At 53.2% G+C, this 26,185-nt stretch overlaps 2 protein-coding genes across 9 annotated transcripts in view; one reads left to right on the top strand and one right to left on the bottom strand.

Moving 5' to 3' along the window:
• The first annotated feature begins 1,285 nt into the window (after positions 1-1,285).
• LOC117088269 (5-hydroxyisourate hydrolase-like) lies at positions 1,286-4,964 on the top strand. The gene is made up of 4 exons (XM_033219467.1): positions 1,286-1,485; positions 1,926-2,065; positions 4,039-4,174; positions 4,678-4,964. The coding sequence occupies exons 1-4, from the start codon at positions 1,426-1,428 to the stop codon at positions 4,765-4,767; spliced, it is 426 nt and encodes a 141-aa protein (XP_033075358.1). The 5' UTR covers positions 1,286-1,425; the 3' UTR covers positions 4,768-4,964.
• The window catches only part of GAS8 (growth arrest specific 8), a 32,548-nt gene continuing 10,090 nt past the window's right edge, over positions 3,728-26,185 (bottom strand). For 2 of the 8 annotated variants that reach the window (XM_033219456.1, XM_033219449.1), the window contains exons 2-11: positions 25,324-25,410; positions 21,297-21,494; positions 19,613-19,819; positions 16,645-16,699; positions 15,735-15,940; positions 14,955-15,122; positions 14,523-14,609; positions 11,294-11,503; positions 6,153-6,218; positions 3,728-5,482 (exon numbers count right to left, since the gene is read on the bottom strand). In XM_033219456.1, coding sequence (XP_033075347.1) covers positions 5,333-5,482; positions 6,153-6,218; positions 11,294-11,503; positions 14,523-14,609; positions 14,955-15,122; positions 15,735-15,940; positions 16,645-16,699; positions 19,613-19,819; positions 21,297-21,494; positions 25,324-25,338 — 1,362 coding nt within the window. In that variant the 5' untranslated portion in view covers positions 25,339-25,410 and the 3' untranslated portion in view covers positions 3,728-5,332. Of the gene's footprint in view, positions 5,483-6,152; positions 6,219-11,293; positions 11,504-14,522; positions 14,610-14,954; positions 15,123-15,734; positions 15,941-16,644; positions 16,700-19,612; positions 19,820-21,296; positions 21,618-23,367; positions 23,425-25,323; positions 25,411-26,185 lie in introns of all 8 variants that reach the window. The other 6 variants (XM_033219453.1, XM_033219454.1, XM_033219455.1 and 3 more) reach the window with 6 other exon arrangements.

Here is a 26,185-nt window from a genome sequence, read left to right as displayed (position 1 = left end):
GAGGAATTCTGACAACTCCTTGGTCTGCCATTCTCCCTCCTCAGGCCACTAGCTTCTCCTTCCCTGCAGGGAGAGTCTCAGGAGAGGGGGAAGGTTACATAGTAACCCCCAAAAGGATCATTGTTTTGTCATTTTATTTATAACATTTCAGACTTTTGAAAAAGTGATACAAGCCCACTAGAATTTCTCAGAGTACAAAAGATTAAAGAGTAAAAATAAATATACTCCATCTGTAACTGCCTATCTCGAGAGGTGGTCACTGGGATGACTGTTTTGTGTCTCCTTTTATGAAGTATTCCAATATATGGCCTCCCTGTGCCTCAGTTCCTGCTTTGTAAGGTAGGGACAATACAGCATGAGGTTGTTATGAGGATTAAATTAGCTAATCCTTGCAAGTCAGTTAAAGCGAGATATGAATGTACAAGCTTCCCCCCTTTTATACACTGTTTTGTCCTTTGTCACTAGTTGTTTTGCAGGAGAATTCTCATCTTACACACAACTGGGCCTCATGCTTTTTAAAGGGCTGCAGAGTACCCTGGTGTTTAGGTAATTTTTCCCCACCAGGGCCAGTCTGGTTGTCTCTGGTCTCTGGCACCCATGGGCATTTGCCATAACAGGTGTGAGCTTCTCTTTGGGATTATCTCCTATAAACAGAATCTACAACAAACGTCATGCGTGTTTGAATTCCAAATAGCTGTTTCCTAACTAGTCCCAAAGTCGTTGTAGGCCAGAATACTCCCAATCTTTGCTGAGAGGGGTCTCCTCCCTTGCTTTTGAGCGGCCTAATTCTTCATCTACAAATAACCCACGCTGACCACCCAAGAACTACAAACGCAGTTTGACAAGAAGAAAGACGTTCCCGGCCAGGCGCGGTGGCTCACGCTTGTAATCCTCGCACTTTGGGAGGCCGAGGCAAGCCGATCACGAGGTTAGGAGTTCGAGACCAGCCTGGCCAACACAGTGAAACCCCATCTCTACTAAAACTACAAAAATTAGCTGGGCGTGGTGGCAGGCGCTTGTAATCCCAGCTAGTCAGGAGGCTGAGGCAAGCAGGCGGAGGTTGCAGTGAGCCGAGATCGCGCCACTGTACTCCAGCCTAGACGACAGAGCAAGACTCCGTCTCAAAAAAAAAAAAAAAAGTTCCCAGGTCCCAGAGCAGGACAACACCGTCGCCCCGCCCCGCCCCGCCCCCGGCCCCACATCCGCTCTCAACGCGGCCCCGCCCCCGGCCCCCACCCACCCCCGAGCGAGTCCTCGCGACTCCGCTTCCGGGCCCCAGGTCTGTTCGCCCTGATTCCCCACCAGCGCCCCCTTCCTGGGCAAAGCCCTGCTGGGGCCCTCCTGGTGGGCACGAGGTGGTCCGGGACAGGGTGACCGGCCCCGCCCTTCCCTTTGCCCGCGGGCGTCGCAGTCCGGCAGGGCAGGATGAGCTCCCGGGCCGCCCCGCGGCTGCTGAGGCTCCAGCGACACCTAGGTCCCCAGGAGGTTAGGGGGCCAGGCCTGGACCTGCAGAGCTCCTGTCCTCTCAGCTGCTTGCGGGGGGCTGAGCGTCGAGGGCCCAGGAATCGGGGCGCGGAGGAGAGCCTAGTTCCGGGAGAACCACCCCAGGGGCTGGAACTGAGGGCCTGGGGGGAGATGGCCATTTCGTGGGGGCGTGGGTGGGAGAGTGGGTGTCCCCAGTGGGGCAGGGGAGCCAGAGGGATTGGTGGGGGGGGGTCGGGAGGCACAGGTCGCGCTGTTTACGTTTGGTGTCTTATCAGCTGACTAGGCAGTTCCAGTCACCCTTGCCCCCTGTCCCCTGGGCAGCTGGGAGAACTTGTCCAGAGGGCTGTTTATGCCCCACAGCTGGTGTGGACGCAGGATTGGGGTGGGCGGGCGGGCACAGGGCTCCAGAGGCTCACCTTGGTCTCCTTCTCCTGGCCCAGGGCAGCAGCATGGAGCCTAGGGACAGCCCACTGACCACCCATGTGCTGGACACCGCCTCGGGGCTCCCAGCCAGAGGCCTCTGTCTCCGCTTGTCCTGGCTGGAGGACCACAGCCAGCAGTGGATGGAGCTGAGGACAAGGTAGGAGAGAGGCCCTGGGAGGGGGAGTCCTGCCCTGAGACATGGCGGGGACTAAGGAGCCAGGCAGTGAGGCTAGAGGGTGGAGTTCACCGCTGCTGACCCTCCTCTCAGCCCGGGTTGGGGATTAGGTTGGGAGCTCTCCCTTCTGCTTCTCTCAGCCCATTTCCTCTGAAAATACAGGGATGAGAGAGGAGCTGTTTCCTCCCTCCCTCCAGCCTCAGGCCCCTGTGACCCTGATGGGGCGGGAGTGAGTTTCTGCCTCTCCCTGGCAGCGCGAGGGTGGGGGGTGGTGGTTAGGTGAGGCCTGAGGTGGAATCGAAGACCTCACTGTCACTGAGATCACGGTAACCTTGGGTAACCTTGTGACAGGCAGTACGCTGGACACTATTTCCACTCTTTTCATTCTTCATACACCCCGTGGGCCAGCACCATACTTACCCCTTCTACACACATGGGAAGACTGAGGCAGCAAGCCCAGGTACATGCCAGGATTCCCAGCCAGGCCTGAGGGGCAGTGTGTCCCTCAGCCTCCATGGGGTCTTGCCCACTGCCCCAGGCACAGGCTCTGCGGGGCACTTCCAGAGGCAGATGTCACCTGCCCAGGCCTTATGGCCCCTGCATGAGAGGCAGGCCCCTCCCAGCCGGAAGGACAGGGCTGGGCCCATAGGATCAGAGTCTGACTGTGCCGGTCCTCATTTGGTCCTTCACAAAAGCTGAGACATGAGGGGTCCAGGTCCCACGTGAGAAATTAGGACGGCACTGTGTGGGCTGGGCGTCCGTGGTGGGTCACAGAGACCCATTCCCCCCATGCACACATGCTACATTTTGTTTTGTTTTGGAGACAGAGTTTCTCTTGTTGTCCAGGCTAGAGTGAAATGGTGTGATATCGGCTCACTGCAACCTCTGCCTCCTGGGTTCAAGAGATTCTCCTGCCTCAGCCTCCCAAGTAGCTGGGATTACAGGCACCCACCACCACCCCCAGCTAATTTTTGTATTTTCAGTAGAGACAGGGTTTCACCATCTTGGCCAGACTGACCTTGAACTCCTGACCTCGTGATCCACCTGCCTTGGCCTCCCAAAGTGCTGGGATCACAGGTGTGAGCCACCTTGTTCGGGCCTGCTCCTTCTAATCATAGTAGAAGTGCGCACTTTAAAGACCAGCTGGCAAGAACGATGTGAGGTTTTCCGGAGGCGACTATGGGCGAAGCCACAGTTGTTCAGAACCCTGATAAGGGACCAGGGCACATAACACGGACGCTCCGTGGAGCTGGACAGGCCCATTCTGTGGGTGAGAGTTTGGCAGAAAGCCACACACTTTTCCTTTTTTTTTTCCTTGAGACAGAGTCTCGCTCTGTCACCCAGGCTGAAGTGCAGTGGTGCGATCTCAGCTCACTGCAAGCTCCGCCTCCTGGGTTCACGTCATCCTCCTGCCTCAGTCTCCTGAGTAGCTGGGACTACAGGCGCCGCCACCACGCCCGGCTAGTTTTTTGTATTTTTGGTAGAGACAGGGTTTCACCGTGTTAGCCAGGATGGTCTCGATCTCCTGACCTCGTGATCCACCCGCCTCGGCCTCCCAAAGTGCTGGGATTACAGGCGTGAGCCACCACGCCCAGCCAGCCACACACAATATTTTAAGTGAAAACCACAGGTTATAAAACAATACAAATAGTATAATCCACTTTATAAGTTTGTAAACAAATATGCATAGAGAAAATCTGGAAAAATACATGCCAGCTATAAAAATTGTGGGAGACTTTTTCCCTTCTTGCTTCTCCGTGTTGTGATTTCCTCAAGACAGGGCAGTGGTGTCCCTGGACTGCTCTGGAACTGCAGGCCCTAACAGCCCCACTGTGTCTGCTCACCCAAGTCTGACAGGTGGCAGGGCAGTGGCTGAGGCCCACTGGGGTACAGACGCAGGAAAGCTGGGGTGGGGGCTTCTCATCCCCATCTCTGCAGCCTCATCCTCTCCCCAGCTACACAGACCCAGATGGCCGCTGCCCTGGACTCCTGATGCCGGACCAGATGAAGGCAGGCACCTACAAGCTCACCTTCGACACTGAGGGCTACTGGAGGAAGAGGGGGCAGGAAAGCTTCTACCCATACGTGGAGGTGAGAGCCCCGGTGGGATGGAGGGCCTGAGGCCCATGGCTCACTGGGATCTGCAGGCCAGATCCTGCTGGCTGGGCATCATTTAGACAGTGGCCAGACTGGTCCTGGCGGTGGCAGGTAGCTGAGCTCACTTGCTTTGAGCTCCCAAAAGAAAGGGGTCCAGGCAGCAGTAGACTCTATGAGGACACACCCGTCGCGGGCCTGCGCAGGGTCAGGCTTTGTGGGGGGCTGGGCCACTCATCCCCTTTGTTGACACAGGTTTTCATCTGAGCCAACTCCAGTTCTCTGGGCCTAACCTCACTGCCTCACCCCACACTGGAGCCGCCACAGAAGCACCTGACTTACTGGGCTGCAGCTTCTGTGGAGTGTCCCTCTGGTGCAGGGGGTTCACCCCATCCCAGACTCTCCGTCTGGGCTACTGAATTCTCCCAGGTGTGTTGGGGCCAGATAGGTGGTTTGCTGCCATCCCCTTATACTCTCTCCTGGCCCTCTCTCCGTCTCAGGTTGTGTTCACCATCACCAGCAATGCCCGGAAGTTCCACGTGCCCCTGCTGCTGAGTCCCTGGTCCTACACCACCTATCGAGGGAGCTAGAGCGAAGACTGGCAGCAGGAGGCTGTCTGCCCTTTCCCGCACGCTGGCTGCACCCACCCAGCCCTCAACAGAGTGGGCTTCGTGCTCATCGGGGAGCACTGGTGTCACCAATTCCTGGGAAAGTCCTGGCCCCCTGGAGAATCCCACTGGGCGGCTGTGACTCAGGTGTCAATAAAATCAGTGCCAGCACCTGCAAAGCTGTCCATTTGATGGGACAACAGTGGCATGAAGACAGGCAGCACGGTGCAGCACTGCCCCAGCCCCCAGGTGAGTGCGGGGCACTCCGAGAAGGTGCTGCTGACTGTGGTCGGAGGTGAGACCAGGGAGTAGGCCTGGACACAGCCTGGACATGCACCCAGGGAAGGAGGCGAGAGGGACACCATGGGTGAGGGTCCTGCAGGTGGTTCTCCTCCACAGAGCCAGGAATGAGGAGGGCAAGAATATGTGAAAAGCTTTCATTTGCTGATGATGACATCTAAAAAACTTGCTGTCCTTGGTGTGAAAGGGGTTGTCATCCAGAGTGTTCCTAGGCTGGCTCTCTGGGCTGTGGCCCCCAATGGGGCAGCTACGTGGGGGTGCCCACCAGTCCCGCGGGGCCCTGGCCCAGCGTCTGCCCGATCACAGCTGTGTCCAAGGGCTTGAAGCCCACGTTGTCCAGAGGGATCCCGAAGGCCAGCAGCTTTGCCTCGTACGTGCGCAGCAGGTCGTTATGGGCCTGTGGAGACAGGGCGGTGTGAGGGACCTGAGGATCCTCAGGCTCAGGACCACCAGAGCTGAGTGCAGCTCCGTGGAGGGGCAACGTGAGCATCACGGTGTAGAAGGATAAAGCCAAAGGCTTATCAGTCATTTCTTGTGTGGGACACAGCACCAAGCACCTTCACTGCATTGGCTCAGGTAGCACGACAGGGAGAGGCTGTTCCTATTCCCGTTCCACAAATGAGGACACAAGAGGCAGAGGGCAGGGACAGAGGGCAGAGGGCAGAGGGCAGGGACACTCAGGGCAGAGCTGTGGTCTGGTAGGGCTCTGGGCCCTGGTTGGGTGTTTCCCACTCAGGTTCTTCACGCCCTCCCCGCCCCTGTTGAATGACGTCTGTTACCTTCCCTAGTGGGCACAGCACCTTCTGACTCCCTGCCCAGCAGAAGGGACTGACCAGGGAAGGGTCCAGGTCCCCCCCTACACCCATCCCAGCAGAGATGTGGCCTAGACAACAGTGCTGTGCCCCAGACCACACAGAATCCAGATGCTCTCGGCTGGGGACAGTGACAGCTGCCTTGTCAAACGAGGTACAAAGTGGGAGTGGGTGCGGTCCTCTGAGACCATCTTCATTTAGAACAGGCTGGGCACCGAGGGGGTGGCCTTGAGGGAGGGCCGAGCACATCCGTACCTTACAGACCCGGGCCAGCTCATACTGCAGGTCCTTGATGGTGCTGTTCTTCGATTCCAGAACATCCTGAGGAGAGAGAGGTGATGGAGTTTGAGACTCATCTTTTGGCCGAGGCAGTGGGGGTGGCCTGGGGGTTCCAGTGGGGGTCCTCAGAGATGCAGGGAAAAGCAGCCTGGTTTGATGGATGCATCCATCCACACAAGGTCGTCAGCAGAAAAAGGTCTCCAAGGGTGGAGAGAAAACAACAAGGAAGAAACAGAGAACTGGGAGCCTGTGCTCGCACAACCTGCATTTCCATCAACAGTCCGAGCCGGGCACAGCCGCTCACGCCTGTGATCCCAGTAGTTTGGGAGGCCAAGGAGGGCAGATGACTTGAGGTCAGGAGTTTGAGACCAGCCTGGCCAACGTTGCGAAACCCTGTCTCTACTAAAAATTCAAAAAGTAGCCGGGCACAGTGGCTCACACCTGTGTAATCCCAGCTACTCAGGAGGCTGAGGCACGAGAATCGCTTGAACCTGGGAAACAGAGGTCGCAGTGAGCTGAGATTGAGCCACTGCACTCTAGTCTGGATGACAGAGCAAGACACCACCTCAAAAAAACCCCAAAAGCCGTCCAGACACACAAGAAATGCAGATGAGGCAAGGGCAGGCAGCATGCAGCCACACGGTGGAGACGGGACACTAAACACCACTCGCATATTGCTTAGATTACATTTCTTAAGGCTTGTGAATGTACTGTCTCACTTTTTTGAGATGGAGTCTCGCCCTGTTGCCCAGGCTGGAATGCAGTGGTGCGATCTAGGCTCACGGCAAGCTCCGCCTCCCGGGTTCAAGGAATTCCCAGCCTCAGCCTCCCAAATAGCTGGGATTACAGGCACCCGCCACCACACCCAGCTAATTTTTGCATTTTTAGTAGAGACGGTTTCACCATCTTGGCCAGGCTGGTCTTGAACTCCTGACCTTGTGATCCGCCCACCTTGGCCTCCCAAAGTGCTGGGATTACAGGCGTGAGCCACCGCACCCTGCCATCCCACTTTTTTGTAACAGAAAAAAATAGTCTTCAGCAACGTTGGCCCCACCCAGATGTGGGCAAGGGTTTCACCACGTGGCAAGGCAGGGGGCTTCTTGGGCTCCTGCCTGTGGGGCACTGCTGGGCCCAGCCTGGCTTTAGAGCCGTCTCTGCTGCCCACAGACACAGCAGCCCCCTCACACCCCAGCCTGCCTGCAGTGTCCCTGCGGGGGCCTCTGTCATTTCCCTAGAAGATTGCTCACCTAGAAGTCAAGGTAACAATGACCAGGAAAGAAGCTGACCCACATTTAGCTCCATCCTCACCCTGGTGCGTGGGCGCAGCTGCAACAGCTCTCATAGGCCACGACTGCTCTCTTCACCCTCATTTCGGTGGCTCAGCTGCAGGCCGGGTGCAGCCCTCAGCCAGGAGCTGGAAACACACCTCCCCCGCCTCCCAGCAGTGACCCCTCACCTGCCTGTGCTCACAGGACCCAGTGCTGAGCAGACCAGCAAAGATGAGTCTTCAGTCTGGGGGCCACAGTGCCTCTGGCCCAGGTGAGGCCCCTCCTGTCCAGCCTTACTGCCTCAGGCCCTGAGAGCCAGGCCATCCCAGATGACCAGGGTCCCGTCCCACAGGCACCACCGCCCACTGGGCCAGGACCCATGGTTCCCCCATGTGCAAACACCAAGTCACCTCGGCCCCTCCCAGCCCCACCTGTGGACTCAGCCTCCTGGCAGTTCTTAAACCCTCTGCCTGTCCCCATTGTGTGCTGGCCCCAACCAGCCCCTCCAGCCCTGTGCTCCCCATCAGCAGCAGAGTGGGCTCTGATCTGGTTCCCCCTGCCCAGCCCTTCCATAGTTCCCAACTGGCCCGAAACTCAAAGGCACAGCTGACGGGCCTTTCAGAACAAGCCTTTTCAACCCAGTCCTGCATCTGTCCAACACCTGGGTGCCCCCAGGGTGGCTCAGCGAGGGGCTCACTACTATGACTGTGCCACTGCACATTCCAGCCTGGGCGACACAGTGAGACTCGCAGAAAAAAAAAGACATTAGGTGACTTGAATGAGGTTAACCCTTGGCCTAGTGTCAGCGATGAGCACATGGATTTGTGTTCAGCTGAACTGCATGTGGACCAATCACCTTAAAAACGCCATCTGTGGCCTTGCGGCCGGAACCTCCATCTTCCAATAATTCGCCCAAATGACAAACACAAAGGGAAAGAGGAGAGGCACCCGATACACGTTCTCTGGCTTTTTAGAAAACAGAGTTGTTCCTCTGGCCACGTACATGCGAATCTGTAAGAAAGCTGATACTGCAGACATCAAGGGAATGGGTACTATTCAAAAAGGAAGCCCCACAAGTGCTGCCCTGGCTGAACTGGGGAGTCTGCAGTGTTCCCCAGCACGCTGCTGGCATTGTTATAAACAAACAAGGGCAAGATTCTTGCCGAGAGAATTAAGGTGTGTACTGAGCACACTGAGCACTCTAAGAGCCGAGACAGCTTCCTGAAATGCATGAAGGAAAATGATCAGAAGAAGAAAAGCCGAAGAGAAAGGTACGTGGGTTCAACGGAAGCACCAGCCTGTTCCACCCCGAGAAGCAGCTTTGTGAGAACCAACGGGAAGGAGCCCAAGCTGCTGGAACCTCTTCCCTGTGAATTCATGGCCTCATAGGTGTTAAAAAAACACAAGAACTCTGGACTATAAAATGTTTCTCTTCAATGAGTAGAAGTATGGCATCCTCTCCCCCAAATAAATATTTAAAGCAAATCTTAATTGTGTCCTAATTCATTATGTAATGTCTTTACTACTCAAATGTAATGTATTTCTTGCCGAAAGACGTGAGGTAGCTTATTGTGCAACAAATTACCCAACTGGTTTGAAAATGGCCAGGTATCCAGGCACGGTGGCTCACGCCTGTAATCCCAGCACTCTGGAAGGCCAAGGTGGGCGGAGCACAAGGTGAGGAGTCCGAGATCCACCTGGACAACATGGTGAAACCCCATCTCTACTAAAAAAAATACAAAAATTGCCAGGCGCAGTGGCTCACACCTGTAATTCTAGCACTTTGGGAGGCCGAGGTGGGCAGATCATGAGGTCAGGAGTTTGAGACCAGCATGACCAACATGGTGAAACCCCATCTCTACTAAAAATACAAAATTAGCCAGGCATGGTGGTGCACGCCTGTAATCCCAGCTACTCAGGAGGCTGAGGCAGGAGAATCGTTTGAATCCGGGACGCGGAGGTTGCAGTGAGCCGAGATCACGCCACCGCACTCCAGCCTGGGCAACAGAGACTCCGTCTAAAAAAAATTAGCTGGGTGCTGTGGCGGGCACCTGTAATCCCAGCTACTCAGGAGGCTGAGGCAGGACAACTGCTTGAACCCGGGAGGCAGAGGTTGCAGTGAGCTGAGATGGCGCCACTGCACTCCAGCCTGGGTGACAGAGCAAGACTCCTGTCTCGGCGGGGGGAAAAAAAAGATTTCAGAAGAAAATGGCCAGGTATTATGTATGAACTATTTGTACTCGTTTAAAGATAGTCCCTCTAAATCATCAAGGAAGAAATGAAATAATTTACACACACACAAAAAAAGCCATCTGTGGCTGGGTGCGGTGGCTCATGCCTGTAATCCTAGCACTTTAGGAGGCCGAGGCGGGCGAATCACTTGAGGTCAGGAGTTCAAGACCAGCTTAACCAACATGGTGAAACTCCGTCTCTACGAAAAATACAAAAATTAACCGGGCGTGGTGGCTCATGCCTGTAATCCCAGGTACTCAGGAGGCTGAGGCACGAGAACCACTGGAACCTGGGAGGCAGAGGCTGCAGTGAGCTGAGATCACGACACTGCACTCCAGCCTGGGCAATAGAGCAACACTTAGTCTTGAAAACAAACAAACAAAAATGCCATCTGTGATAGTTCTCAGGATAAAAGATGCTCGCCCAGACAGTGAGGAAGCCTCAAGCCTATGTCCCAGGCATCTGTTTCACTGAAGGGCGAGTCCAGCACAAAGACAGATGGGTACCCTGTGGCCCCGAGGGCTGCATCTCTGTGACAACCCAGCTTCTCTGTGCTGGGGCTATTGGTAGAGGCTTCAAGACCAGCTGTTTCCAGCTGGGGCAGCAGCTGGGCCAGGGGCACATGTCATCCAACTTGGAGGGCCCGGAGGAAGCCACAGGCCTGGCCTCACCTGGCCAGGATTCCAGTGTCAGTCAAAGACCCTTTGCCCTGTGTCCTGTTCCTTCTGTGACTTCCCCCAACGAGGTCCAGGGAACAGAGGCAAGGCCCAGGTCCAGAAGCTAGACACAGGTAAGAGACCACCTGTGAGGCAGTTGCATGCTCCAGCCTCCTCCTGATCCTCCAGCTGATGCTGTTTCTCCCTGTGGGGGGCCCAGGCCTCATCTGCTTTCTTTACTGCCCTCGCCCATGCCAGGGACACCCTAGCAGAGCAGCACCATAAATAACTGTGACACAGAATGAGGGAATGTTCTGGGCTCTGCTTAGACTTCATGTCCCCAGTACCTGCAAAGGTGGGGTCAGGCTCCCCAGGCTCCCACGGCCCTGCACTTACCCCATCCGTAACTGTCCATGTCCTAAACCAGCCCATCTCAGGGCCTCCCGGTACCATCTCTGTCCCAGGATGCGGGTGGTGCCCTGGGCTGAGAGCTCAGGAAGTACTGCCATCCTCCAGGCCTGTGTCTGGGTCTGTTACCACCAACAGAGGAGTTCAGGCCCACAGAGATTCCAAGAGTGGCTTTTCCACTCCCAAGGCCATCCTCAGGCTGCACTCAGATGACTAGAGCCTTCCGTGCTCAGATGAGCCAGACTCGAGAATTGGAGTGGGCAGAGGCTCAGAGGTTAGGAGTCACCATGAGGTCACACAGGGGCAAGGGAAGATCCAAGAGAGACTTGACCAGAACTGATGAGAAGAGGCTGCCGGTGCAGACGGTGAGAGGCATCCATGCCTACAGCACCCCGCTGTGTTCTCAGGCCACAGGAAACCCATGAATGCCCCCTCCCCAGTGGTTAACTGAGGGGTCTCTGTGCCCGTCCGAGGGGGAACAGCACAGAACTGAAGACCTTGCCACATGGAAGAGGCTGCCCACTGGGGGGCCAGGAGCCTGTCTAGGGCCTACCTCAAGCTTGCGGGACACCAGCGTGAGGGCTGCGGGGTCCAGATTAGAGGCAGCCAGGACCTCGTTGAACTGCACCTCCTTCTTCTCCACAGCAGCCCTCAGAGCCTGTAGCTTGCGCTCTAGCACCAGGTTCTTGAAGCCTGTCTTCTGCTGCACCTCCTGGATGGCTGCAGTGAACTTCCGGTAGAGCTCGTCCCGCTCCTGCTGCACCTGCAGGGACAGCGCTGGGGTGGGCGATGAGGCCCCTCACCTGGGGACATCTCGCTGGCAAGACGCTGCCTCCCACCTCTGCACCTGCCTGGAACATGCTGTTTCTATGGGAGGTGGCTTTCCAACAGCGCCCACTCCCACCGCGCCCACTCCCACAGCACCGGGGTGTGGTCCACACTGCCTGCACCCTGGCCCTCTGAATAGCCGCCACACAGTGGAAGGCAGGAGGAAAACATCGGCACGAGCCCTCCTCTCAGGAAGGTGTCTCTGGAAGCTGTGAGTGTCCTGGCGAGAGCTAGAGCAGCCCCACCCTGAAAGCTGCTCCATGGGTGGCTGAGGCCGGTCTTGCCCGAGTGAGGGCTGTGGGCTCAGGTGAGATGTGAGATCCAGGGCATCCAGCAGGCAGAGCTTGCAGGTGCAACCCCTTGGAGGATGTGCTCCCTTGGCCGCCCCAGATCCTGGCATCACAGGACAGGTGCTGTCCGCCCCCATAAATGGCGGATCTGGAGCATGGCCTTGGAGCCAGCTGCCTGCCGGCCAGTAAGACTATTCTTTTTTACCTCCTAATTCTTCTACTTATTATTTGCACATTCTAAAAAAAAATCTAGACCTGGTTGAAGACTATAAAAAAGTGAACACCCTGAGCAAGGCACGGTGGTTTACGCCTGCAATCCCAGCACTTTGGGAGGGTGAGGTGGGTGGATCACCTGAGGTCAGGAGTTCGAGACCAGCCTGGCCAACATAGTAAAACCCCATCTCTATCAAAAATACCAAACATTAGCTGGGCATGGTGGCAGGCGCCTGTAATCCCAGCTACTCGGGAGGCTGAGGCAGGAGAATAGCTTGAACCCAGGAGGTGGAGGTTGCAGTGAGCCAAGATCACGCCGTTGTACTCCAGCCTGAGCAACAAGAGTGAAACTCCATCTCAAAAAAAAAAAAAAGTGAACACCCTTAACCTCAGTTCCCAGAGGCCACCATTGTGAGCACTTGGTGTGACCCCTTCCAGAATGTTCTCTATACATGTAAAAACATTTATGACTGTCTGGAAGAAAACAGGATGCTAAAATACTGCAGCTTTTTTCAAAGCATGACCTGTGATACCTGGAGCACCTCCAAGACAGCACCTGGCCCTGTATCCCTTCTAACTGCTGTTAGTTAGAATTCCCCAGATTTGCTTAAATCCAATTCCCTGTCCACAGGCACATGGATTATAAGTGCCTTTGGGCCGGGTGCAGTGGCTCACGCCTGTAATCCCAGTTGGGAGGCCGAGGCGGGCGGATGGCAAGGTCAAGATATCGAGACCATCCTGGCCAACACGGTGAAACCCTGTCTCTACTAAAAATACAAAAAATTAGCCAGGTGTGGTGGCGGGCGCCTGTAGTTCCAGCTACCCAGGAGGCTGAGGCAGGAGAATCACTTGAACCCGGAAGGCGGAGGTTGCAGTGAGCCGAGATCGTGCCACGGCACTCCAGCCTGGCGATGGAGTGAGTCTCCATCTCAAAAAATAAAAATAAGTAAGTAAGTGCCTTTGGTCTCTAAATTTTGCTGACAAATTTGAGCTCTCAGTTCTCTAGGAAGAGACACTGACTTTGACACTGTCAGGAACCACATTCAAATGGAAGAAAATATGGCAGGGAACAAGACTCCAACCCAGGCACGTCTCTGCTCTCCTCTTCCCAATAATGTCCACCTCAAAACTCACAGGGAGGAGGAAGGGCCCCTAACACAGCAGTCCTCAGAGTCTCACTGGGGCACCCTTCCCTTAGGTGCCAAGAGTTGGCACAGCCTAGCAGGGCACATCATGTAGGACCTGAGGTGTCTCTGAAGGTGGGGCTAGATCTGACAGACAGACGGGATGTTTCCGAGGGGCGAATCCTACAACCGTTTGTGTTCATAAATTTCAATTAGGTTAGAGAACAAAAACAGCACACGTAACTGCAGCTCAAGATAGGATGCTCTGGCCACGCACACCACAAAGCCTTGAGGGCCCCATGGTGCAAGGATTGGTCCTTGGCCAGAACTTTGAAACTCAACAGAGGCAAGGAGTCTCTTTAAGGGACAGAGACGGGACCAAGCATCCCTGCCACTCACTGGCAATCTCGGAAGTGCACACGAAATGAAACGTTTTCCCCCCAGTCACTTCTGCAAAGGTTTAAACCTGTCAGATCTGATGCAGGTAAGGATGGAGACGGCCCCTCCGCACCCTGGCAGGTGTGTGACTCAGAGCAGCCCTCTGGACAGAAGATCAGAACGCTCAACACAGACCCCTCAGACCCAACAATCCCACTGCTAGGAACTGGCTTTCCTAAGAAGCAATCTCACACAAGTGCACAAAGACAAACTTAAAAGGATTCAGGCAGCAATGCTTATAACCGCAGAGGATTAGAAACGGGGGAGTCAGCTAAATGATCAAACATTCATGAAATGCAGCACCACGTGGCTGTGAAAAGGATGAAACAGCTTCCTGTGTGCAGCCTGATACATTGTGAGATTAAAAAGCAAGTTGTGCTCATGGCCTGATCCCGTGTTCGTAACACACAAAGTCACATCCACACTAGAGCATGCAGGAAACCTGGAAGGGAGCTCATAAAACTCGCCAGCGTGAGGAGCTGGAGGCTAATTTTCACTTACACTTAAGACCCCAGGACTTCTTTACAATGAGAAGGTAATAGGTTAGGACTTAGAAACATAAACCCCTGGAAGAAAAGAGTTGCTGCAGGGGCCAGGCATCCCTCATGTGCTTTGAGAGGTGAGCTCTTCAGGGGCCGAAAGTCATGTGTGATCTGCTCCCCATGAGACCTCAGGCCTTCTGCAGGATATGCATGCGGAATAGGCCAAAGGTTTTTGCCTCTTAGAAGCTGTGGAATGAGTTACAGGGAATAGGGCCCCCAGCTTTAGAACCCAAAACCTGGCCAAGGTATCTGAAGCTGGTCCAGAGGCCAGGGCCACAAGGAGAGCCCCGTCCCTGGCTAGCAGGGGTGCCACCCCCCACTGCAGGGCCAGCCTGGTGCCCACTCACCTTGGTGAACCGCTGCTCTAACACTTCATGCTCCCACTGCAGGTCTTTCAGCTCTTTCTCCGTGACTTTCAAACGGGCTTTTGTGCACTGGAGGAAAAACAGGGAGTAGGGGAAAGAAAGTATTCAAGATTCACAGTTATCCAACTAACGCAGGCTCCTGGGAGATGGCAAGGCCAAAAATAATCGCCAGAAAAACGTGGTTCCAGGACACAAGCAGCTGAGCCCCACCAAGGCAGGTCAGTAGCACACGGTGGAAGATGAGGGCCTTGTCTCCAAAACACCCCCAGACTTTACTTTCCCCAGGAGAACACAAGGCAGAAAAAGGAGAAATGCAGGCCTCCCCGCCTCCCTTCCTGCTCCTGTGATGCTCCTTCCTCCTGAGTATAGGCTAACTCGTGCCAAGGAAGGACAGGAATCCAGCAGGAAACTCACAAGCAGGATCTGCTTGTCCCTCTGGTAGCTGGCGAGCTGCTTCTGCATCTCGTTCATCTCCTCCCGAGCCTTCTGGAGAGGGTCTGCCAGGCGCTTGTTCTGCACAGACACCTCTGCCATCTCCCTCTCCAGGTGGTCCTCCTTCTTCCGCATGTCCTCCATCTGCTCCTGCAGGCACAAACACAGGCCCGGCAGGGGCTCAGCAGGCAGGACCAAAGGGGCTGTGGCCTGCAGGGTGAGAGCTGGGTGCTCTCCTGCCCATCACCAGATCCTGCCAGCCTCAGGCATGCTAGCACCTAGACCTGTTCTATGTATAAACAGTATTTCTGCAGCTTCAATTTATTCTGAGTTTTCTGGGAATGCAGCTTCCATGCACACTGAGGGACTACCTTTTGTTCAAGATTCCACCAAGGGCCGTTGTCTACTGAAGAAAATCCTGTCACTGCCAGCATGTAGTGACGATGACATCTATCCACTCCAGCCACATCATATCACTCACTGCAGTTCCCCCCAAGCTTTTACAAATCAGAATACACTTGATTACTTCCCCCTCTGCACTAGGGTGAGGGCAATATCCTGACTGCTTTTAACAACAGGTAGAGATAGGTTACATTATTTAGAAATTTCAATTAAGGATAAAAGAGGGGCATTGTCAAATAATCTTATAAAAACTATCGGGGGTGTTGGGGTGGAGAGCTGGGGTCCGGATCCCCAGGACTCTGCAGCCCACATTCTAGGACAGGCAGAGTGTGTCTCCCCAGCCCACCCCAGGCGCAGCACCTTGAGGGAGTTGATGAGGGCCAGGTTGTTGAGGGTGATGTCATTGTAGTATTTCTTAATGTCGGTGAAGGCCTCCTCATGGCGCTGCATCAGCGTGTTGATCTGGCTGTTCTTCCTCTCCTCCACTTCGTGGAGCTCAGTCTTTCTCCGCAGGTCGAGCTCGTCCCGCAGCATCTTCATCTTCTTATCATACTTGGCCTCAATTTCTGAAAGGCAGCAGCAAACAGCAGCTTGGCAGAGGAAGAAGTGGTGCCCCTATGGCTACAGAACATGGAGCCTGTAAACAGGGGCCCAAAACGCCCATTGTGGTCAGAACAACTTTGCAAGCAAGCTCTGCAAGAGAACAGAGGGGTTTAGACTGAGTGTTTTCTGCTGATGCTCATACTCAGCACACACACCACTGTCGGTCTACCTTTGCCAGCGACAGGCATTGATAATCGCTCCCTGCACTGGGGGTGCCAATAGCTGCATATCAGCTGACCCCAGTGAGCAGTAAGCAAGGCCTGTGTGGCCATCCAGCCACAGACTATCTGCTTTTATTAGTAAAACAGGCTGCTGAAATTGGAGCCTTCTCAGACCAGGAGCCATGGAGAAGACTATTTTAAAAATGCTGCCCATGGCACTGAATAGCTACCACCTGCTGATAACTACTGATTTTAGCTAGGAGTGGGAAAGTGTGTGGTAATCACAGCCTCCCAAACTCACATGGAAATAGGTTGTTCTGGGATTCTGAGTGGGTCTACTGGCCTTGGAAACTTCCACATTCTTTCTCTTGCATGCCTCGGCTGTTTGAATCTAGTTTTTGTTCCCTGAGTTAACAAGCTCTGGAGGTAAATTCCTTTCGGATGGAGGAGGGGTGGGGAGGGTGTCTCTGGCACCGTCCTACACAATGAGCACATGAGAAACTGACCTCGAACTTGCCTCTCAAAATCATTCCGCATCTTGGTGATCTCCTCGGTGTGTTTCTGCACAGGTGAAAAGAGGCTGTTACTGGACAGCCAGACACAGAGGCAAGCCCACTCCCTTCAGGCTGACCCTGTTCCTTAACTCCATGAAAAACCCAGCCCAACAAACCCCATTTTGCTGCTGGCTACTGGGTTCCCCTCACCTCCAGGTTCATGAAATATGCCCAGAGTAACACGGTTTTGTTCACCTGCACATTTCCTAACTCACCTCCCACAACTAAAGTCGCCTCCAAGCTTCAGAGAACATGAACAGACGTCATGAGCACTGAACCCAGCTTGGTTCCCTCACCAAACCATCCCACAGCCTGGAGAGCTGCAGCCACATCCACACAGAGCTGTGGGGTCTCTCCAGGTGCCGTGTGTAGTTTCCAACCTGCTGCACTGCTGCCCAAAGCAGCATTTTCAAAGTATTCACGCCTGTCATTCCAGCACTTTGGGAGGCAGAGGCGGGCTGACCACCTGAGGTCGGGAGTTCGAGACCAGCCTGACCGACATGGAAAAACCCCATCTCTACTAAAAATACAAAATTAGCCGGGTGTGGTGGCACACGCCTGTAATCCCAGCTACTCAGGAGGCTGAGGCAGGAGAACTGCTTGAATCCATGAGGCGGAGGTTGTGGTGAACTGAGATTACGCCACTGCACTCCAGCCTGGGCAACAAGAGCAAAACTCCATCAAAAAGAAAAACAAAGAAAGATTAGGTGGGTGTGGTGGCTCATATCTTTAGTCCCAGCTACTTGGGAGGCTAAGGCAGAAGGATCATTTGAGACTAGGAGTTCGACGCTGCAGTGAGCTACGACTGTACCATTGCACTGCAGCCTGGGAGACAGAGTGAGACTTCATCTCTAAAAATAAATATATATATTTTAAAATAAGCAATTATTATATATTATATTTAAATACACATTATATATTAAAATTTGCATTAAAAATTAATTTTTTTTTTTTTTGAGACGGAGTCTCGCTGTCGCCCAGGCTGGAGTGCAGTGACGCCATCTCGGCTCACTGCAAGCTCCACCTCCCAGGTTCACGCCATTCTTCTGCCTCAGCCTCCCGATTAGCTGGAACTACAGACGCCCACCACCACGCCCAGCTAATTTTTTTGTATTTTTAGTAGAGACGGGGTTTCACTGTGTTAGTCAGGGTGGTCTCGATCTCCTGACCTTGTGATCTTCCCGCCTTGGCCTCCCAAAGTGCTGGGATTACAGGCGTGAGCCATCACGCCCGGCCAATTATTTTTAAAGCAGCAATCTTTCTTTTTTTTTGAGACAGATTCTCACTCTGTTGCCCAGGCTGGAGTGCAGTGGCACAATCTCGGCTCACCACAACCTCCGTCTCCCAGGTTCAAGCGATTCTTCTGCCTCAGCGTCCCAAGTAGCTTGGACTACAGGCACGCGCCACCATGCCTGGCCAATTTTTGTATTTTCAGTAGAGACAGGGTTTCACCAACTTGGTCAGACTGGTCTCAAACTCCCAACCTCGTGATCCGCCCGCCTCGGCCTCCCAAAGTGCTGGGATTACAGGCGTGAGCCACCACACCCGGCCTAAAGCCGTATTTTTACCCAACAGGAAAACTCTGATTCTGTAACAATACCATATCCAGGACCTGGATTAAGACCAGATAATTCTGGAGGGTTCAAGACTTCAGCACTCTTAAGCTTTGCTGCAAAGTCAGCAATATCACCAAGTTTCTTCCAGATTCAGCTGAGGCTGGACTGCTTCCAGGCATGAGGCAAATGTGTTAAGAAAGTCTCCTCAAGCCAGCAGCCAGGAAGAACCTTAGTCAGACACGACTCTCCTCTGCCCAGGTTCTCAGAGGGCAATCGACTCTCCCAGGGTCAAAGTCCCACTCCTCACCACAGCTTTCAAGGCGGACAGGCTCTGACCCCTCTCCCCCAGTGTTCTCCTCCTTGTTACTCTGGGCCTTCCCACTGGCCCATGCCCTCTCCCAGCTGGTCACCTACTTGTACAAAACTGTATCCCATCTCTCCCCACTTTGCTCCTTCTGTGGCACTCTTCCCCACCAGATACTCTGTTGTATCTGACACATTTATTTTGTCTTCCAGCTCACCTGTTGTCTCTCCTTTCTAGACCATCAGCCCCAGTCAGGCAGGGTTTTGTCAGAGATCAGATCAGGACCTAGCAGCTAGTGGACACTCAGCCAGTGGGTTCTTTCCTTTTTGTTTTGTCTCACTCTGTCACCTAGGCTGGAGTGCAGAGGCGCAATCCTAGCTCACTACAGCCTTGACTTTCTGAGCTCTAGGGACCCTCCACCTCAGCCTCCCAAGCAGCTGAAACTATCGGCAGGAGCCACCACACCAGTTAATGGTTTCTTAATTTTTAGACATGGGGGGTTCAACTGTTTCACCCAAGCTAGTCTCAAATTATTGGCCTCAACCAATTCTCCCACCTAACCCTCCCAAGTGCTGGGATTATGGGTGTGAGTCACTCAACCAGGTGCACAGACGAATTTAGTGCTGCCCTGGAAACCCCCCACCTCAAAAGTAAAAATCAGACCAGCTCGTGTGACAAACGGTCACAGCTGCCCAGGAGTCCACACACTGGACATTTTCATGGTTGGTTTGCATTCTACTAAATGCATTTGACACTATTCCCTAGGAAAAGTCTCTGGGTGTCAGGTGTCAGCAGCACATGAAAGATCCTAAGCTGGATTTTTTTCTTCGGGGACGTCAATTTTTTGCTCAGAGCTGAAACAGAATTCTGTACTTGGTCCCAAAATGGAGTTTGTTTGGATGCATGCTTTAAAAAAATTTTCCAACAAATTGCAAAAATGCAGAAGGTGTTACACAAAAACATGAATTCCCAGTTGCTGTTGAATAAACAGGAGTTCATGCAGCACTAGGCTCGCCATCCCAACCACCTGTCAGCCTCCACGTGCCCCCGCCACACCTACCAGCCGTAGGTTCTTCACCACCACCTCATTGGCCAGCTCCTGCTCCTTGAGCTCCACCTTCAGTGCCCGCATGTCCTTGCGCAGCACACCCTCCTGTGTGCGATGCTCCTTCTGTGCCAGCTTCATGACTACAGTGCCCTCAGCCTTCATCTCAGTCAGGTTGTTCTGGTGCTCATACAGCAGGTGCTTCACTTTCTGCTTGTACACCTGCAGGACAAAGGGAGTACCACCTGCTCACCTGCACCACACCTATACCACACCTCCTCACTTGTCCATACCTGTACACACCAGTCACCCGTACCACACCTGTACAGTTCCTCACCTGCACATTCCTGTACACACCTGGTCACCTGAACCACACCTGTACCATACCTCCTCACCTGTACATACCTGTACACTCCCACTCACCTGCACCGCACTGGTACCACACCTCCTCACCTGTCCATACTTGTACACACCTTGTCACCTGTACCACACCTCCTCACCTGCACATTCCTGTACACACCTGGTCACCTGTACCACACCTGTACCACACTTCACCTGTACATACCTGTACACTCCTGCTCACCTGCACCACACCTGTACCACAACTCCTCACCTGCACATTCTTGTACACACCTGGTCTCCTGTATCACACCTGTACCACACCTCCTCACCTGTACATACCCGTACACTCCTGCTCACCTGCACCACACCTGTACCACATCTCCTCACCTGTCCATACCTGTACACACCTGCTCACCTGCACCACACCTGTACCACATCCCCTCATCTGTCCGTACCTCTACGCACCTGGTCACCTGCACCACACCTGTACCATGCCTCACCTGTACATACCTGTACACTCCTGCTCACCTGCACCACACCTGTACCACACCTCCTCACCTGTCCATACCTGTACACACCTGTTCACCTCTACCACACCTCCTCACCTTGCGTATTCCTGTACACTCCTGCTCACCTGCACCACATCTGTACCACACCTCCTCACCTGTCCGTACCTGTACACACCTGGTCACCTGCACGACACCTCCTCACCTGTCCATACCTGTACACACCTGGTCACCTGTACCACACCCCCTCACCTGTCACCTGCATATTCCTGTACAGACCTGGTCTCCTGCACCACACCTGTACTATACCTCCTCACCTGTCATACCTGTAGACACCTGCTCACCTGCACACACCTCCTCATCTGCACATACCTGCCCCACCTGCTCACCTCCCCACGCCTCACCTGCACACACCTCCTCACCTGCCCAAGCCTCCTCACCTGCACACACCTCGTCACTTGCATCCACCTGCTCACTTGCATGCCTCCTCACCTGTACACAGCTACACATGCCTGTTCACCAATGCAAACCTGTACACTTGAGGCACAGAGTAGGACACCAAGGCTGGGAGGTGAGGTGCATCCCCAGCTCATGGGGTGTTAAGTGGCAGAGCTGAGTTGCAAACAGGCCAGTCTGCCCCCAGAGCCCATACTCCTTCCAGGTTGTGGAAACTGCGTTTCAAACCCTCAGGACCTGCAGGTTCTCTCCCTCAGCCTTTTATAAAAAACACTTTTAGGGCTGTGACTCCTAAAGCCAAGAACAGAAAATGTCCCACCTGCACCCTCACTGGGTCCAGCTCCTCTGCAGCTGTGTGGTGACCACGTGGCCACAGGCAGGCTGGCCCCACTCACCTTGATCTCCACCTGGTGCCTCTCCTCAGCTTCTTCCATCTCCCGGTCTTTGTTCCGCAGTTCAGCCTTCTTCTCCTCCAGCTGCCTCCGTGTGATCTCCCAGAAGGTGTGGATCTTGTCCCGCTCCAGCTGGAAGTAGTTTCGCTCCTCCCGCTCGCGGTCCAGCTCCTCCCGGATGCGGCTGACATGCTCCTCCACCTGGCCAGGTGCAGTGTGTCAGGTGAGGCACTGAGCAGGGGCCCATGCACGGCAAAGGGGCGTGTGGCCGAAGAAAGGCAAGGAAGAAAGAGGGAGGACTCAATTTCACCTAAAAATAAACAGCTGAATTTAAAAAGTTAAAATATAAGGCTAGGAAGCTCCAGAGACAGAATACATTCAGCAAATGGAAGAATTCTCTTCAATTTGGCCAACAATCATAAAATAACTATATCCTTTCATCCATTCCTGAGAATTTATGCCTAAGAAATTTCTCAAAAGAAATATAAGAACATCTTGCTCAAAGATATTACCCACACCATTATTACAACAGCAAAAATATCAAAAAGGAAATAATCTAAGACCAGTTTAAACAGGGAAATGAGCGAGGCACAGTGGCTCTCGCCTGTAACCCCAGCACTCTGGGAGGCCGAGGTGGAAGGATCCCTTGAGCCCAAGAGTTTAAGACCAGCTTGGGCAACATAGCAAGACCTCATCTCTGCAAAAAAAATTTTTTTAATTAACCAGGCATGATGGCACCTCTAGTCTCAGCTACTGGGAAAGCTGAGGTGGGAGGGTCACTTAAGCTCAGGAGGCTGAGGCTGCAGTGAATTACGATCATGCCACTCACTCAAGCCTGGGTGACAGAGTGAGATTCTGTCTCAAAAAATACACAAACAGCCAGGCATGGTGGCTCCCGCCACTCTGGGAGGCCAAAGTGGGAAGATCATTTTTTTTTTTTTTTTTTTTTTTTTGAGGTGGAGTCTCGCTCTGTCACCCGGACTGGAGTGCAGTGGCCGGATCTCAGCTCACTGCAAGCTCCGCCTCCCAGGTTTACGCCATTCTCCTGCCTCAGCCTCCCGAGTAGCTGGGACTACAGGCGCCTGCCACCTCGCCCGGCTAGTTTTTGTATTTTTAGTAGAGAGGGGGTTTCATCCTGTGTTAGCCAGGATGGTCTCGATCTCCTGACCTCGTGATCCGCCCGTCTCGGCCTCCCAAAGTGCTGGGATTACAGGCTTGAGCCACCGCGCCCGGCCTGGGAAGATCTTTTGAGCCCCAGAGTTGACCAGCTCAGGAAACATGGCAAAACTCCGTCTCTACCAAAAAAAAAAAAAAAAATTAGCCAGGAGTGGTGCCTATAGTCCTAGCTACTCAGAAGACTGAGATAGAAGGATTGCTTGAACCTGGGAGGTCGAGGCTGCACTGAGCCGTGATCACATCACTGCATTCCACTTGGGTGACAGAGTGGACCCTGTCTCTAAAAAAAAAAAAATATAGAAATGGTTGGAAAATTAGAACATATCAACTAGGAGAAATATCACATTAACCCAAAACATATACAGACAAATGATGTAGCAGCATTTAAACAAATTCATATGACAATGCTAAATGAAAAAAATTCACCTCTAAAGATATAATGTTAAGCAAAAAACACACAAAACCAGCAGACTCCTGACCCTCAAGATGGTTCAACTGCGAATCTGCAAATAGAAAAAAAAAAGTAGGACAGGCTTCCAGCTTTCTTGGGAGCTCATTTCCCTTAAGAATCAGTTACTGCCAGGCACAGTGGCTCACGCCTGTAATCCCAGCACTTTGGGAGGCTGAGATGGGCGGATCACGAGGTCAGGAGATTGAGACCATCCTGGCTAACACAGTGAAATCCCGTCGCTACTAAAAATACAAAAAAATTAGCCGGGCGTGGTGGCAGGCACCTGTAGTCCCAGCTACCGGGCAGGCTGAGGCAGCAGAATGGCGTGAACCTGGAAGGCGGGTTCGCACAGTGAGCTGAGATCACGCCACTGCACTCCAGCCTGAGCGACACAGCAAGACTCCGTCAGTATCGGTTACTTTTTGGGCACAGCCCCGGGTCACTTACTGTAAGCCTTTTTCTTTCTCAACAGCACACTCCCCACAGGGAAACCACATTTCTCACCTCAAAAGAAGACAAGACAACGACCAATCAAGAAGGAGCAGCAGGAGGGGTTCTGAGCTGAGGATGCCGGGCGGGGGGCTAGGTTCACATGAGGGAGGCACAGCACCCCCAAATCCAAGCAGTGCCTCAGCACAATGACAAATGTCTTCATGTCACAGACCTTTAGTGTCTCCTGTGCGGAGCCTGAACCAGGGTTTCTGACTGGTCTGTTTGGCTCACACAGTGTTGAGATTTTGCCATCACTCAATATTCAGATTTCTTATAAATATCCAGATTTCCAGCTTCTCTTGGAAAATCAGAAAAAAACAGCACTGAAGTCCTAGGCCCACAGGGCAATCCGCAGTGAACTGACAAAAACTGTCCTCTGCTGCGGGGCACGAGTCTCCAGGTCGCCCCCATCCCTCCCCACCTGCCTGGACCCTGAAGAAGCCCTCTGAGTCTGTGGCTTAATGTGAATGCACAGTGCAAGGGCCTGCCCAGTAGACTGCATGGCCACTGTCCCACAAGGCCCATCTCCACAGGAATGGGAAGCAAATAGGGAGACGGGCAGCAGCTCACACGATGGGACAATGCAATGTTCAATCTATTCTCCACCCAGCAGCTCCACACATCTTTCCAGAACACAAACCTGACCCCATCACCTCTCTGCTTAGCCACTGGCTTAAACTGCTAATGCTTTTCCTGCATGTCAAATAAAGCCATTCTTTACCATTGTTCAAGGACCTCCACCCAGCTCCAACTTCAGGACATGTGACTCTTTCACAGTCTCCTTTGTACTGATTTTTTATCTTACAACTATTAAAAGAAGGTAAGATTAACAATAACACCGAGTTGACACAGTCTTCATGTCCCATGTCAGGTGCCCAAGGGCAATCGTCCATCAGGGCAGAGGCCAGAGGGTGCACCGTGCTTGCCACACGCCGCCGTCTTCAGGAGCCTTTTAGGTAAAATTGTAATTATATAATTATGTTCTGTAGCCCTTAACTACATCCAAATGAAGAAGGGACTTAAACTCCTACAAAGAAACTATAAAAACATCACCTCCTCCCCAAAATAAGCATAGGCAACAAGAAAAAGGCAGCCCTGATGCTATTACTCCTTGTTGGGACTTTTATCAAAAACAATGAATGATTAATCAGATTCAGAGGTGATTTTAAGTAAATCATCTTTCCTTTAAAAACTTCTTTTTGAGATAATGTTTAATGGCAAATAAAATAAAGGAGAATGCTAAGTATGTGTACTATGGTAAGTCCATACACATTAGGTGCAAAAAAGGGTAAGATGAAGGAGAATACATGAAATTAAAAACAGCTTTCAGATCAGAAAAATATGTCCTTCCACATTCCTACCGCCCTATTACAAAGTTCCTTTTTTTTTTTTGAGATGGAGTCTCGCTCTGTTGCCCAGGCTGGAGTGCAGTGGCGCGATCTCGGCTCACTGCAAGCTCCGCCTCCCGGGCTCACACCATTCTCCTGCCTCAGCCTCCCGAGTAGCTGGGACTACAGGCGCCCGCCACCGCGCCCAGCTAATTTTTTTGTATTTTTAGTAGAGACGGGGTTTCACCGTGTTAGCCAGGATGGTCTCGATCTTCTGACCTCGTGATCCGCCCACCTCGGCCTCCCAAAGTGCTGGGATAACAGGCGTGAGCCACCGCGCCCGACCTATTACAAAGTTCTTTAACGGCCTCATTGCCTTTTCAAAAAGACACAGTGCACCCGAAAGCTCTGCCTCTGATGGGAATCACGGGCCACAGGGGCGGGTGCTCTGGCTTGGACAGAACGGAGGATCCACATGGTGAGATGGACAAATGGTGCAGCCACGTGAGAGGTTCATGCAGGCGCCCTGCGTGACGCCCACCCACGCCCACCCAGGGACTGGGCCACAGCCCGCTCTGCTCACCTGCTCCTTGCTCATGTCCTCTGGAGCAAGCCCATCCACAATCAGGGTGCCTTTGGCTTTGCCTTTCTTCCCTTTCTTTTTGGGTGCCTTTGGTGGAGATAATGGAGTAAGTGAGAGAGACTCCAACCGCTTCCCCTTCTTGGCTGGCTCTGATTTGCTCCCAGGGACATTTGGCAGAAAAGGCTCTGGAACCGCTCGCCCTTCTGCTCACCTGGAGCACGTCACTGCCCCGAGTGTTCCCACCCTTAACCACACACACATCCTGCTGTTGCATTTGGAGAAGCACAAAGGAGAAACCTTCCTTTCGAGAAGGAGAACATTCCTTCTAGAAAAGAGAGGAAACCTAGCCGGGCGTGGTGGCATGTGCCTGTAGTCCCAGTTACTCGGGAGGCTGAGGCAGAAGAAACGCTTGAACCCGGGAGGCAGAGGTTGCAGTCAGCCAAGATCGCACCATTGCACTCCGGCCTGGGCAACAAAGCGAGACTCCGTCTCCAGCCTGGGCGACAAAGCGAGACTCCATCTCCAGCCTGGGCGACAAAGCAAGACTCCGTCTCAAAAAGAAAAAAAAAAAAAGAAAGAAAGAAAGAAAAGAAATTTGTACCTTTAAAAAAAAAGTAGAGGGAACCCACTCCAAACCCACTCATCCCTTGGTATATGGTGACCAGGTGCAGTGGCTTCCATGTGTCATCCCAGCACTTTGGGAGGCCAAGGCAGGAGGATCACTTGAGCCTAGAAGTTTAAGGGCTGCAGTGAGCTGTGGTGGCACCAATGAACTCCACCCTGGGCAGTAGAACGAGACCCTGTCTCCAAAAACTAAGAGAGGGGGAACCCATTCCAAACCCATTCACTTCTTATAACAATA

The sequence above is a fragment of the Trachypithecus francoisi genome, unplaced genomic scaffold (genome assembly GCF_009764315.1).
Source record: "Trachypithecus francoisi isolate TF-2019V2 unplaced genomic scaffold, Tfra_2.0 Lachesis_group10, whole genome shotgun sequence".
Classification (NCBI taxonomy): Eukaryota; Metazoa; Chordata; class Mammalia; order Primates; family Cercopithecidae; genus Trachypithecus; species Trachypithecus francoisi.
This window is presented reverse-complemented; position numbering and strand designations above follow the sequence as displayed.

What these genes read in the sequence shown, in the direction of transcription:
- LOC117088269 (XM_033219467.1), top strand. Translation starts at nt 1,426, where the DNA reads ATGAGCTCCCGGGCCGCCCCGCGGCTGCTGAGGCTCCAGCGACACCTA. An exon ending in GACACCTAGGTCCCCAGGAG is followed by an intron (nt 1,486 to 1,925) that starts GTTAGGGGGCCA and finishes CTCCTGGCCCAG; the next exon opens with GGCAGCAGCATGGAGCCTAG. An exon ending in GCTTCTACCCATACGTGGAG is followed by an intron (nt 4,175 to 4,677) that starts GTGAGAGCCCCG and finishes TCTCCGTCTCAG; the next exon opens with GTTGTGTTCACCATCACCAG.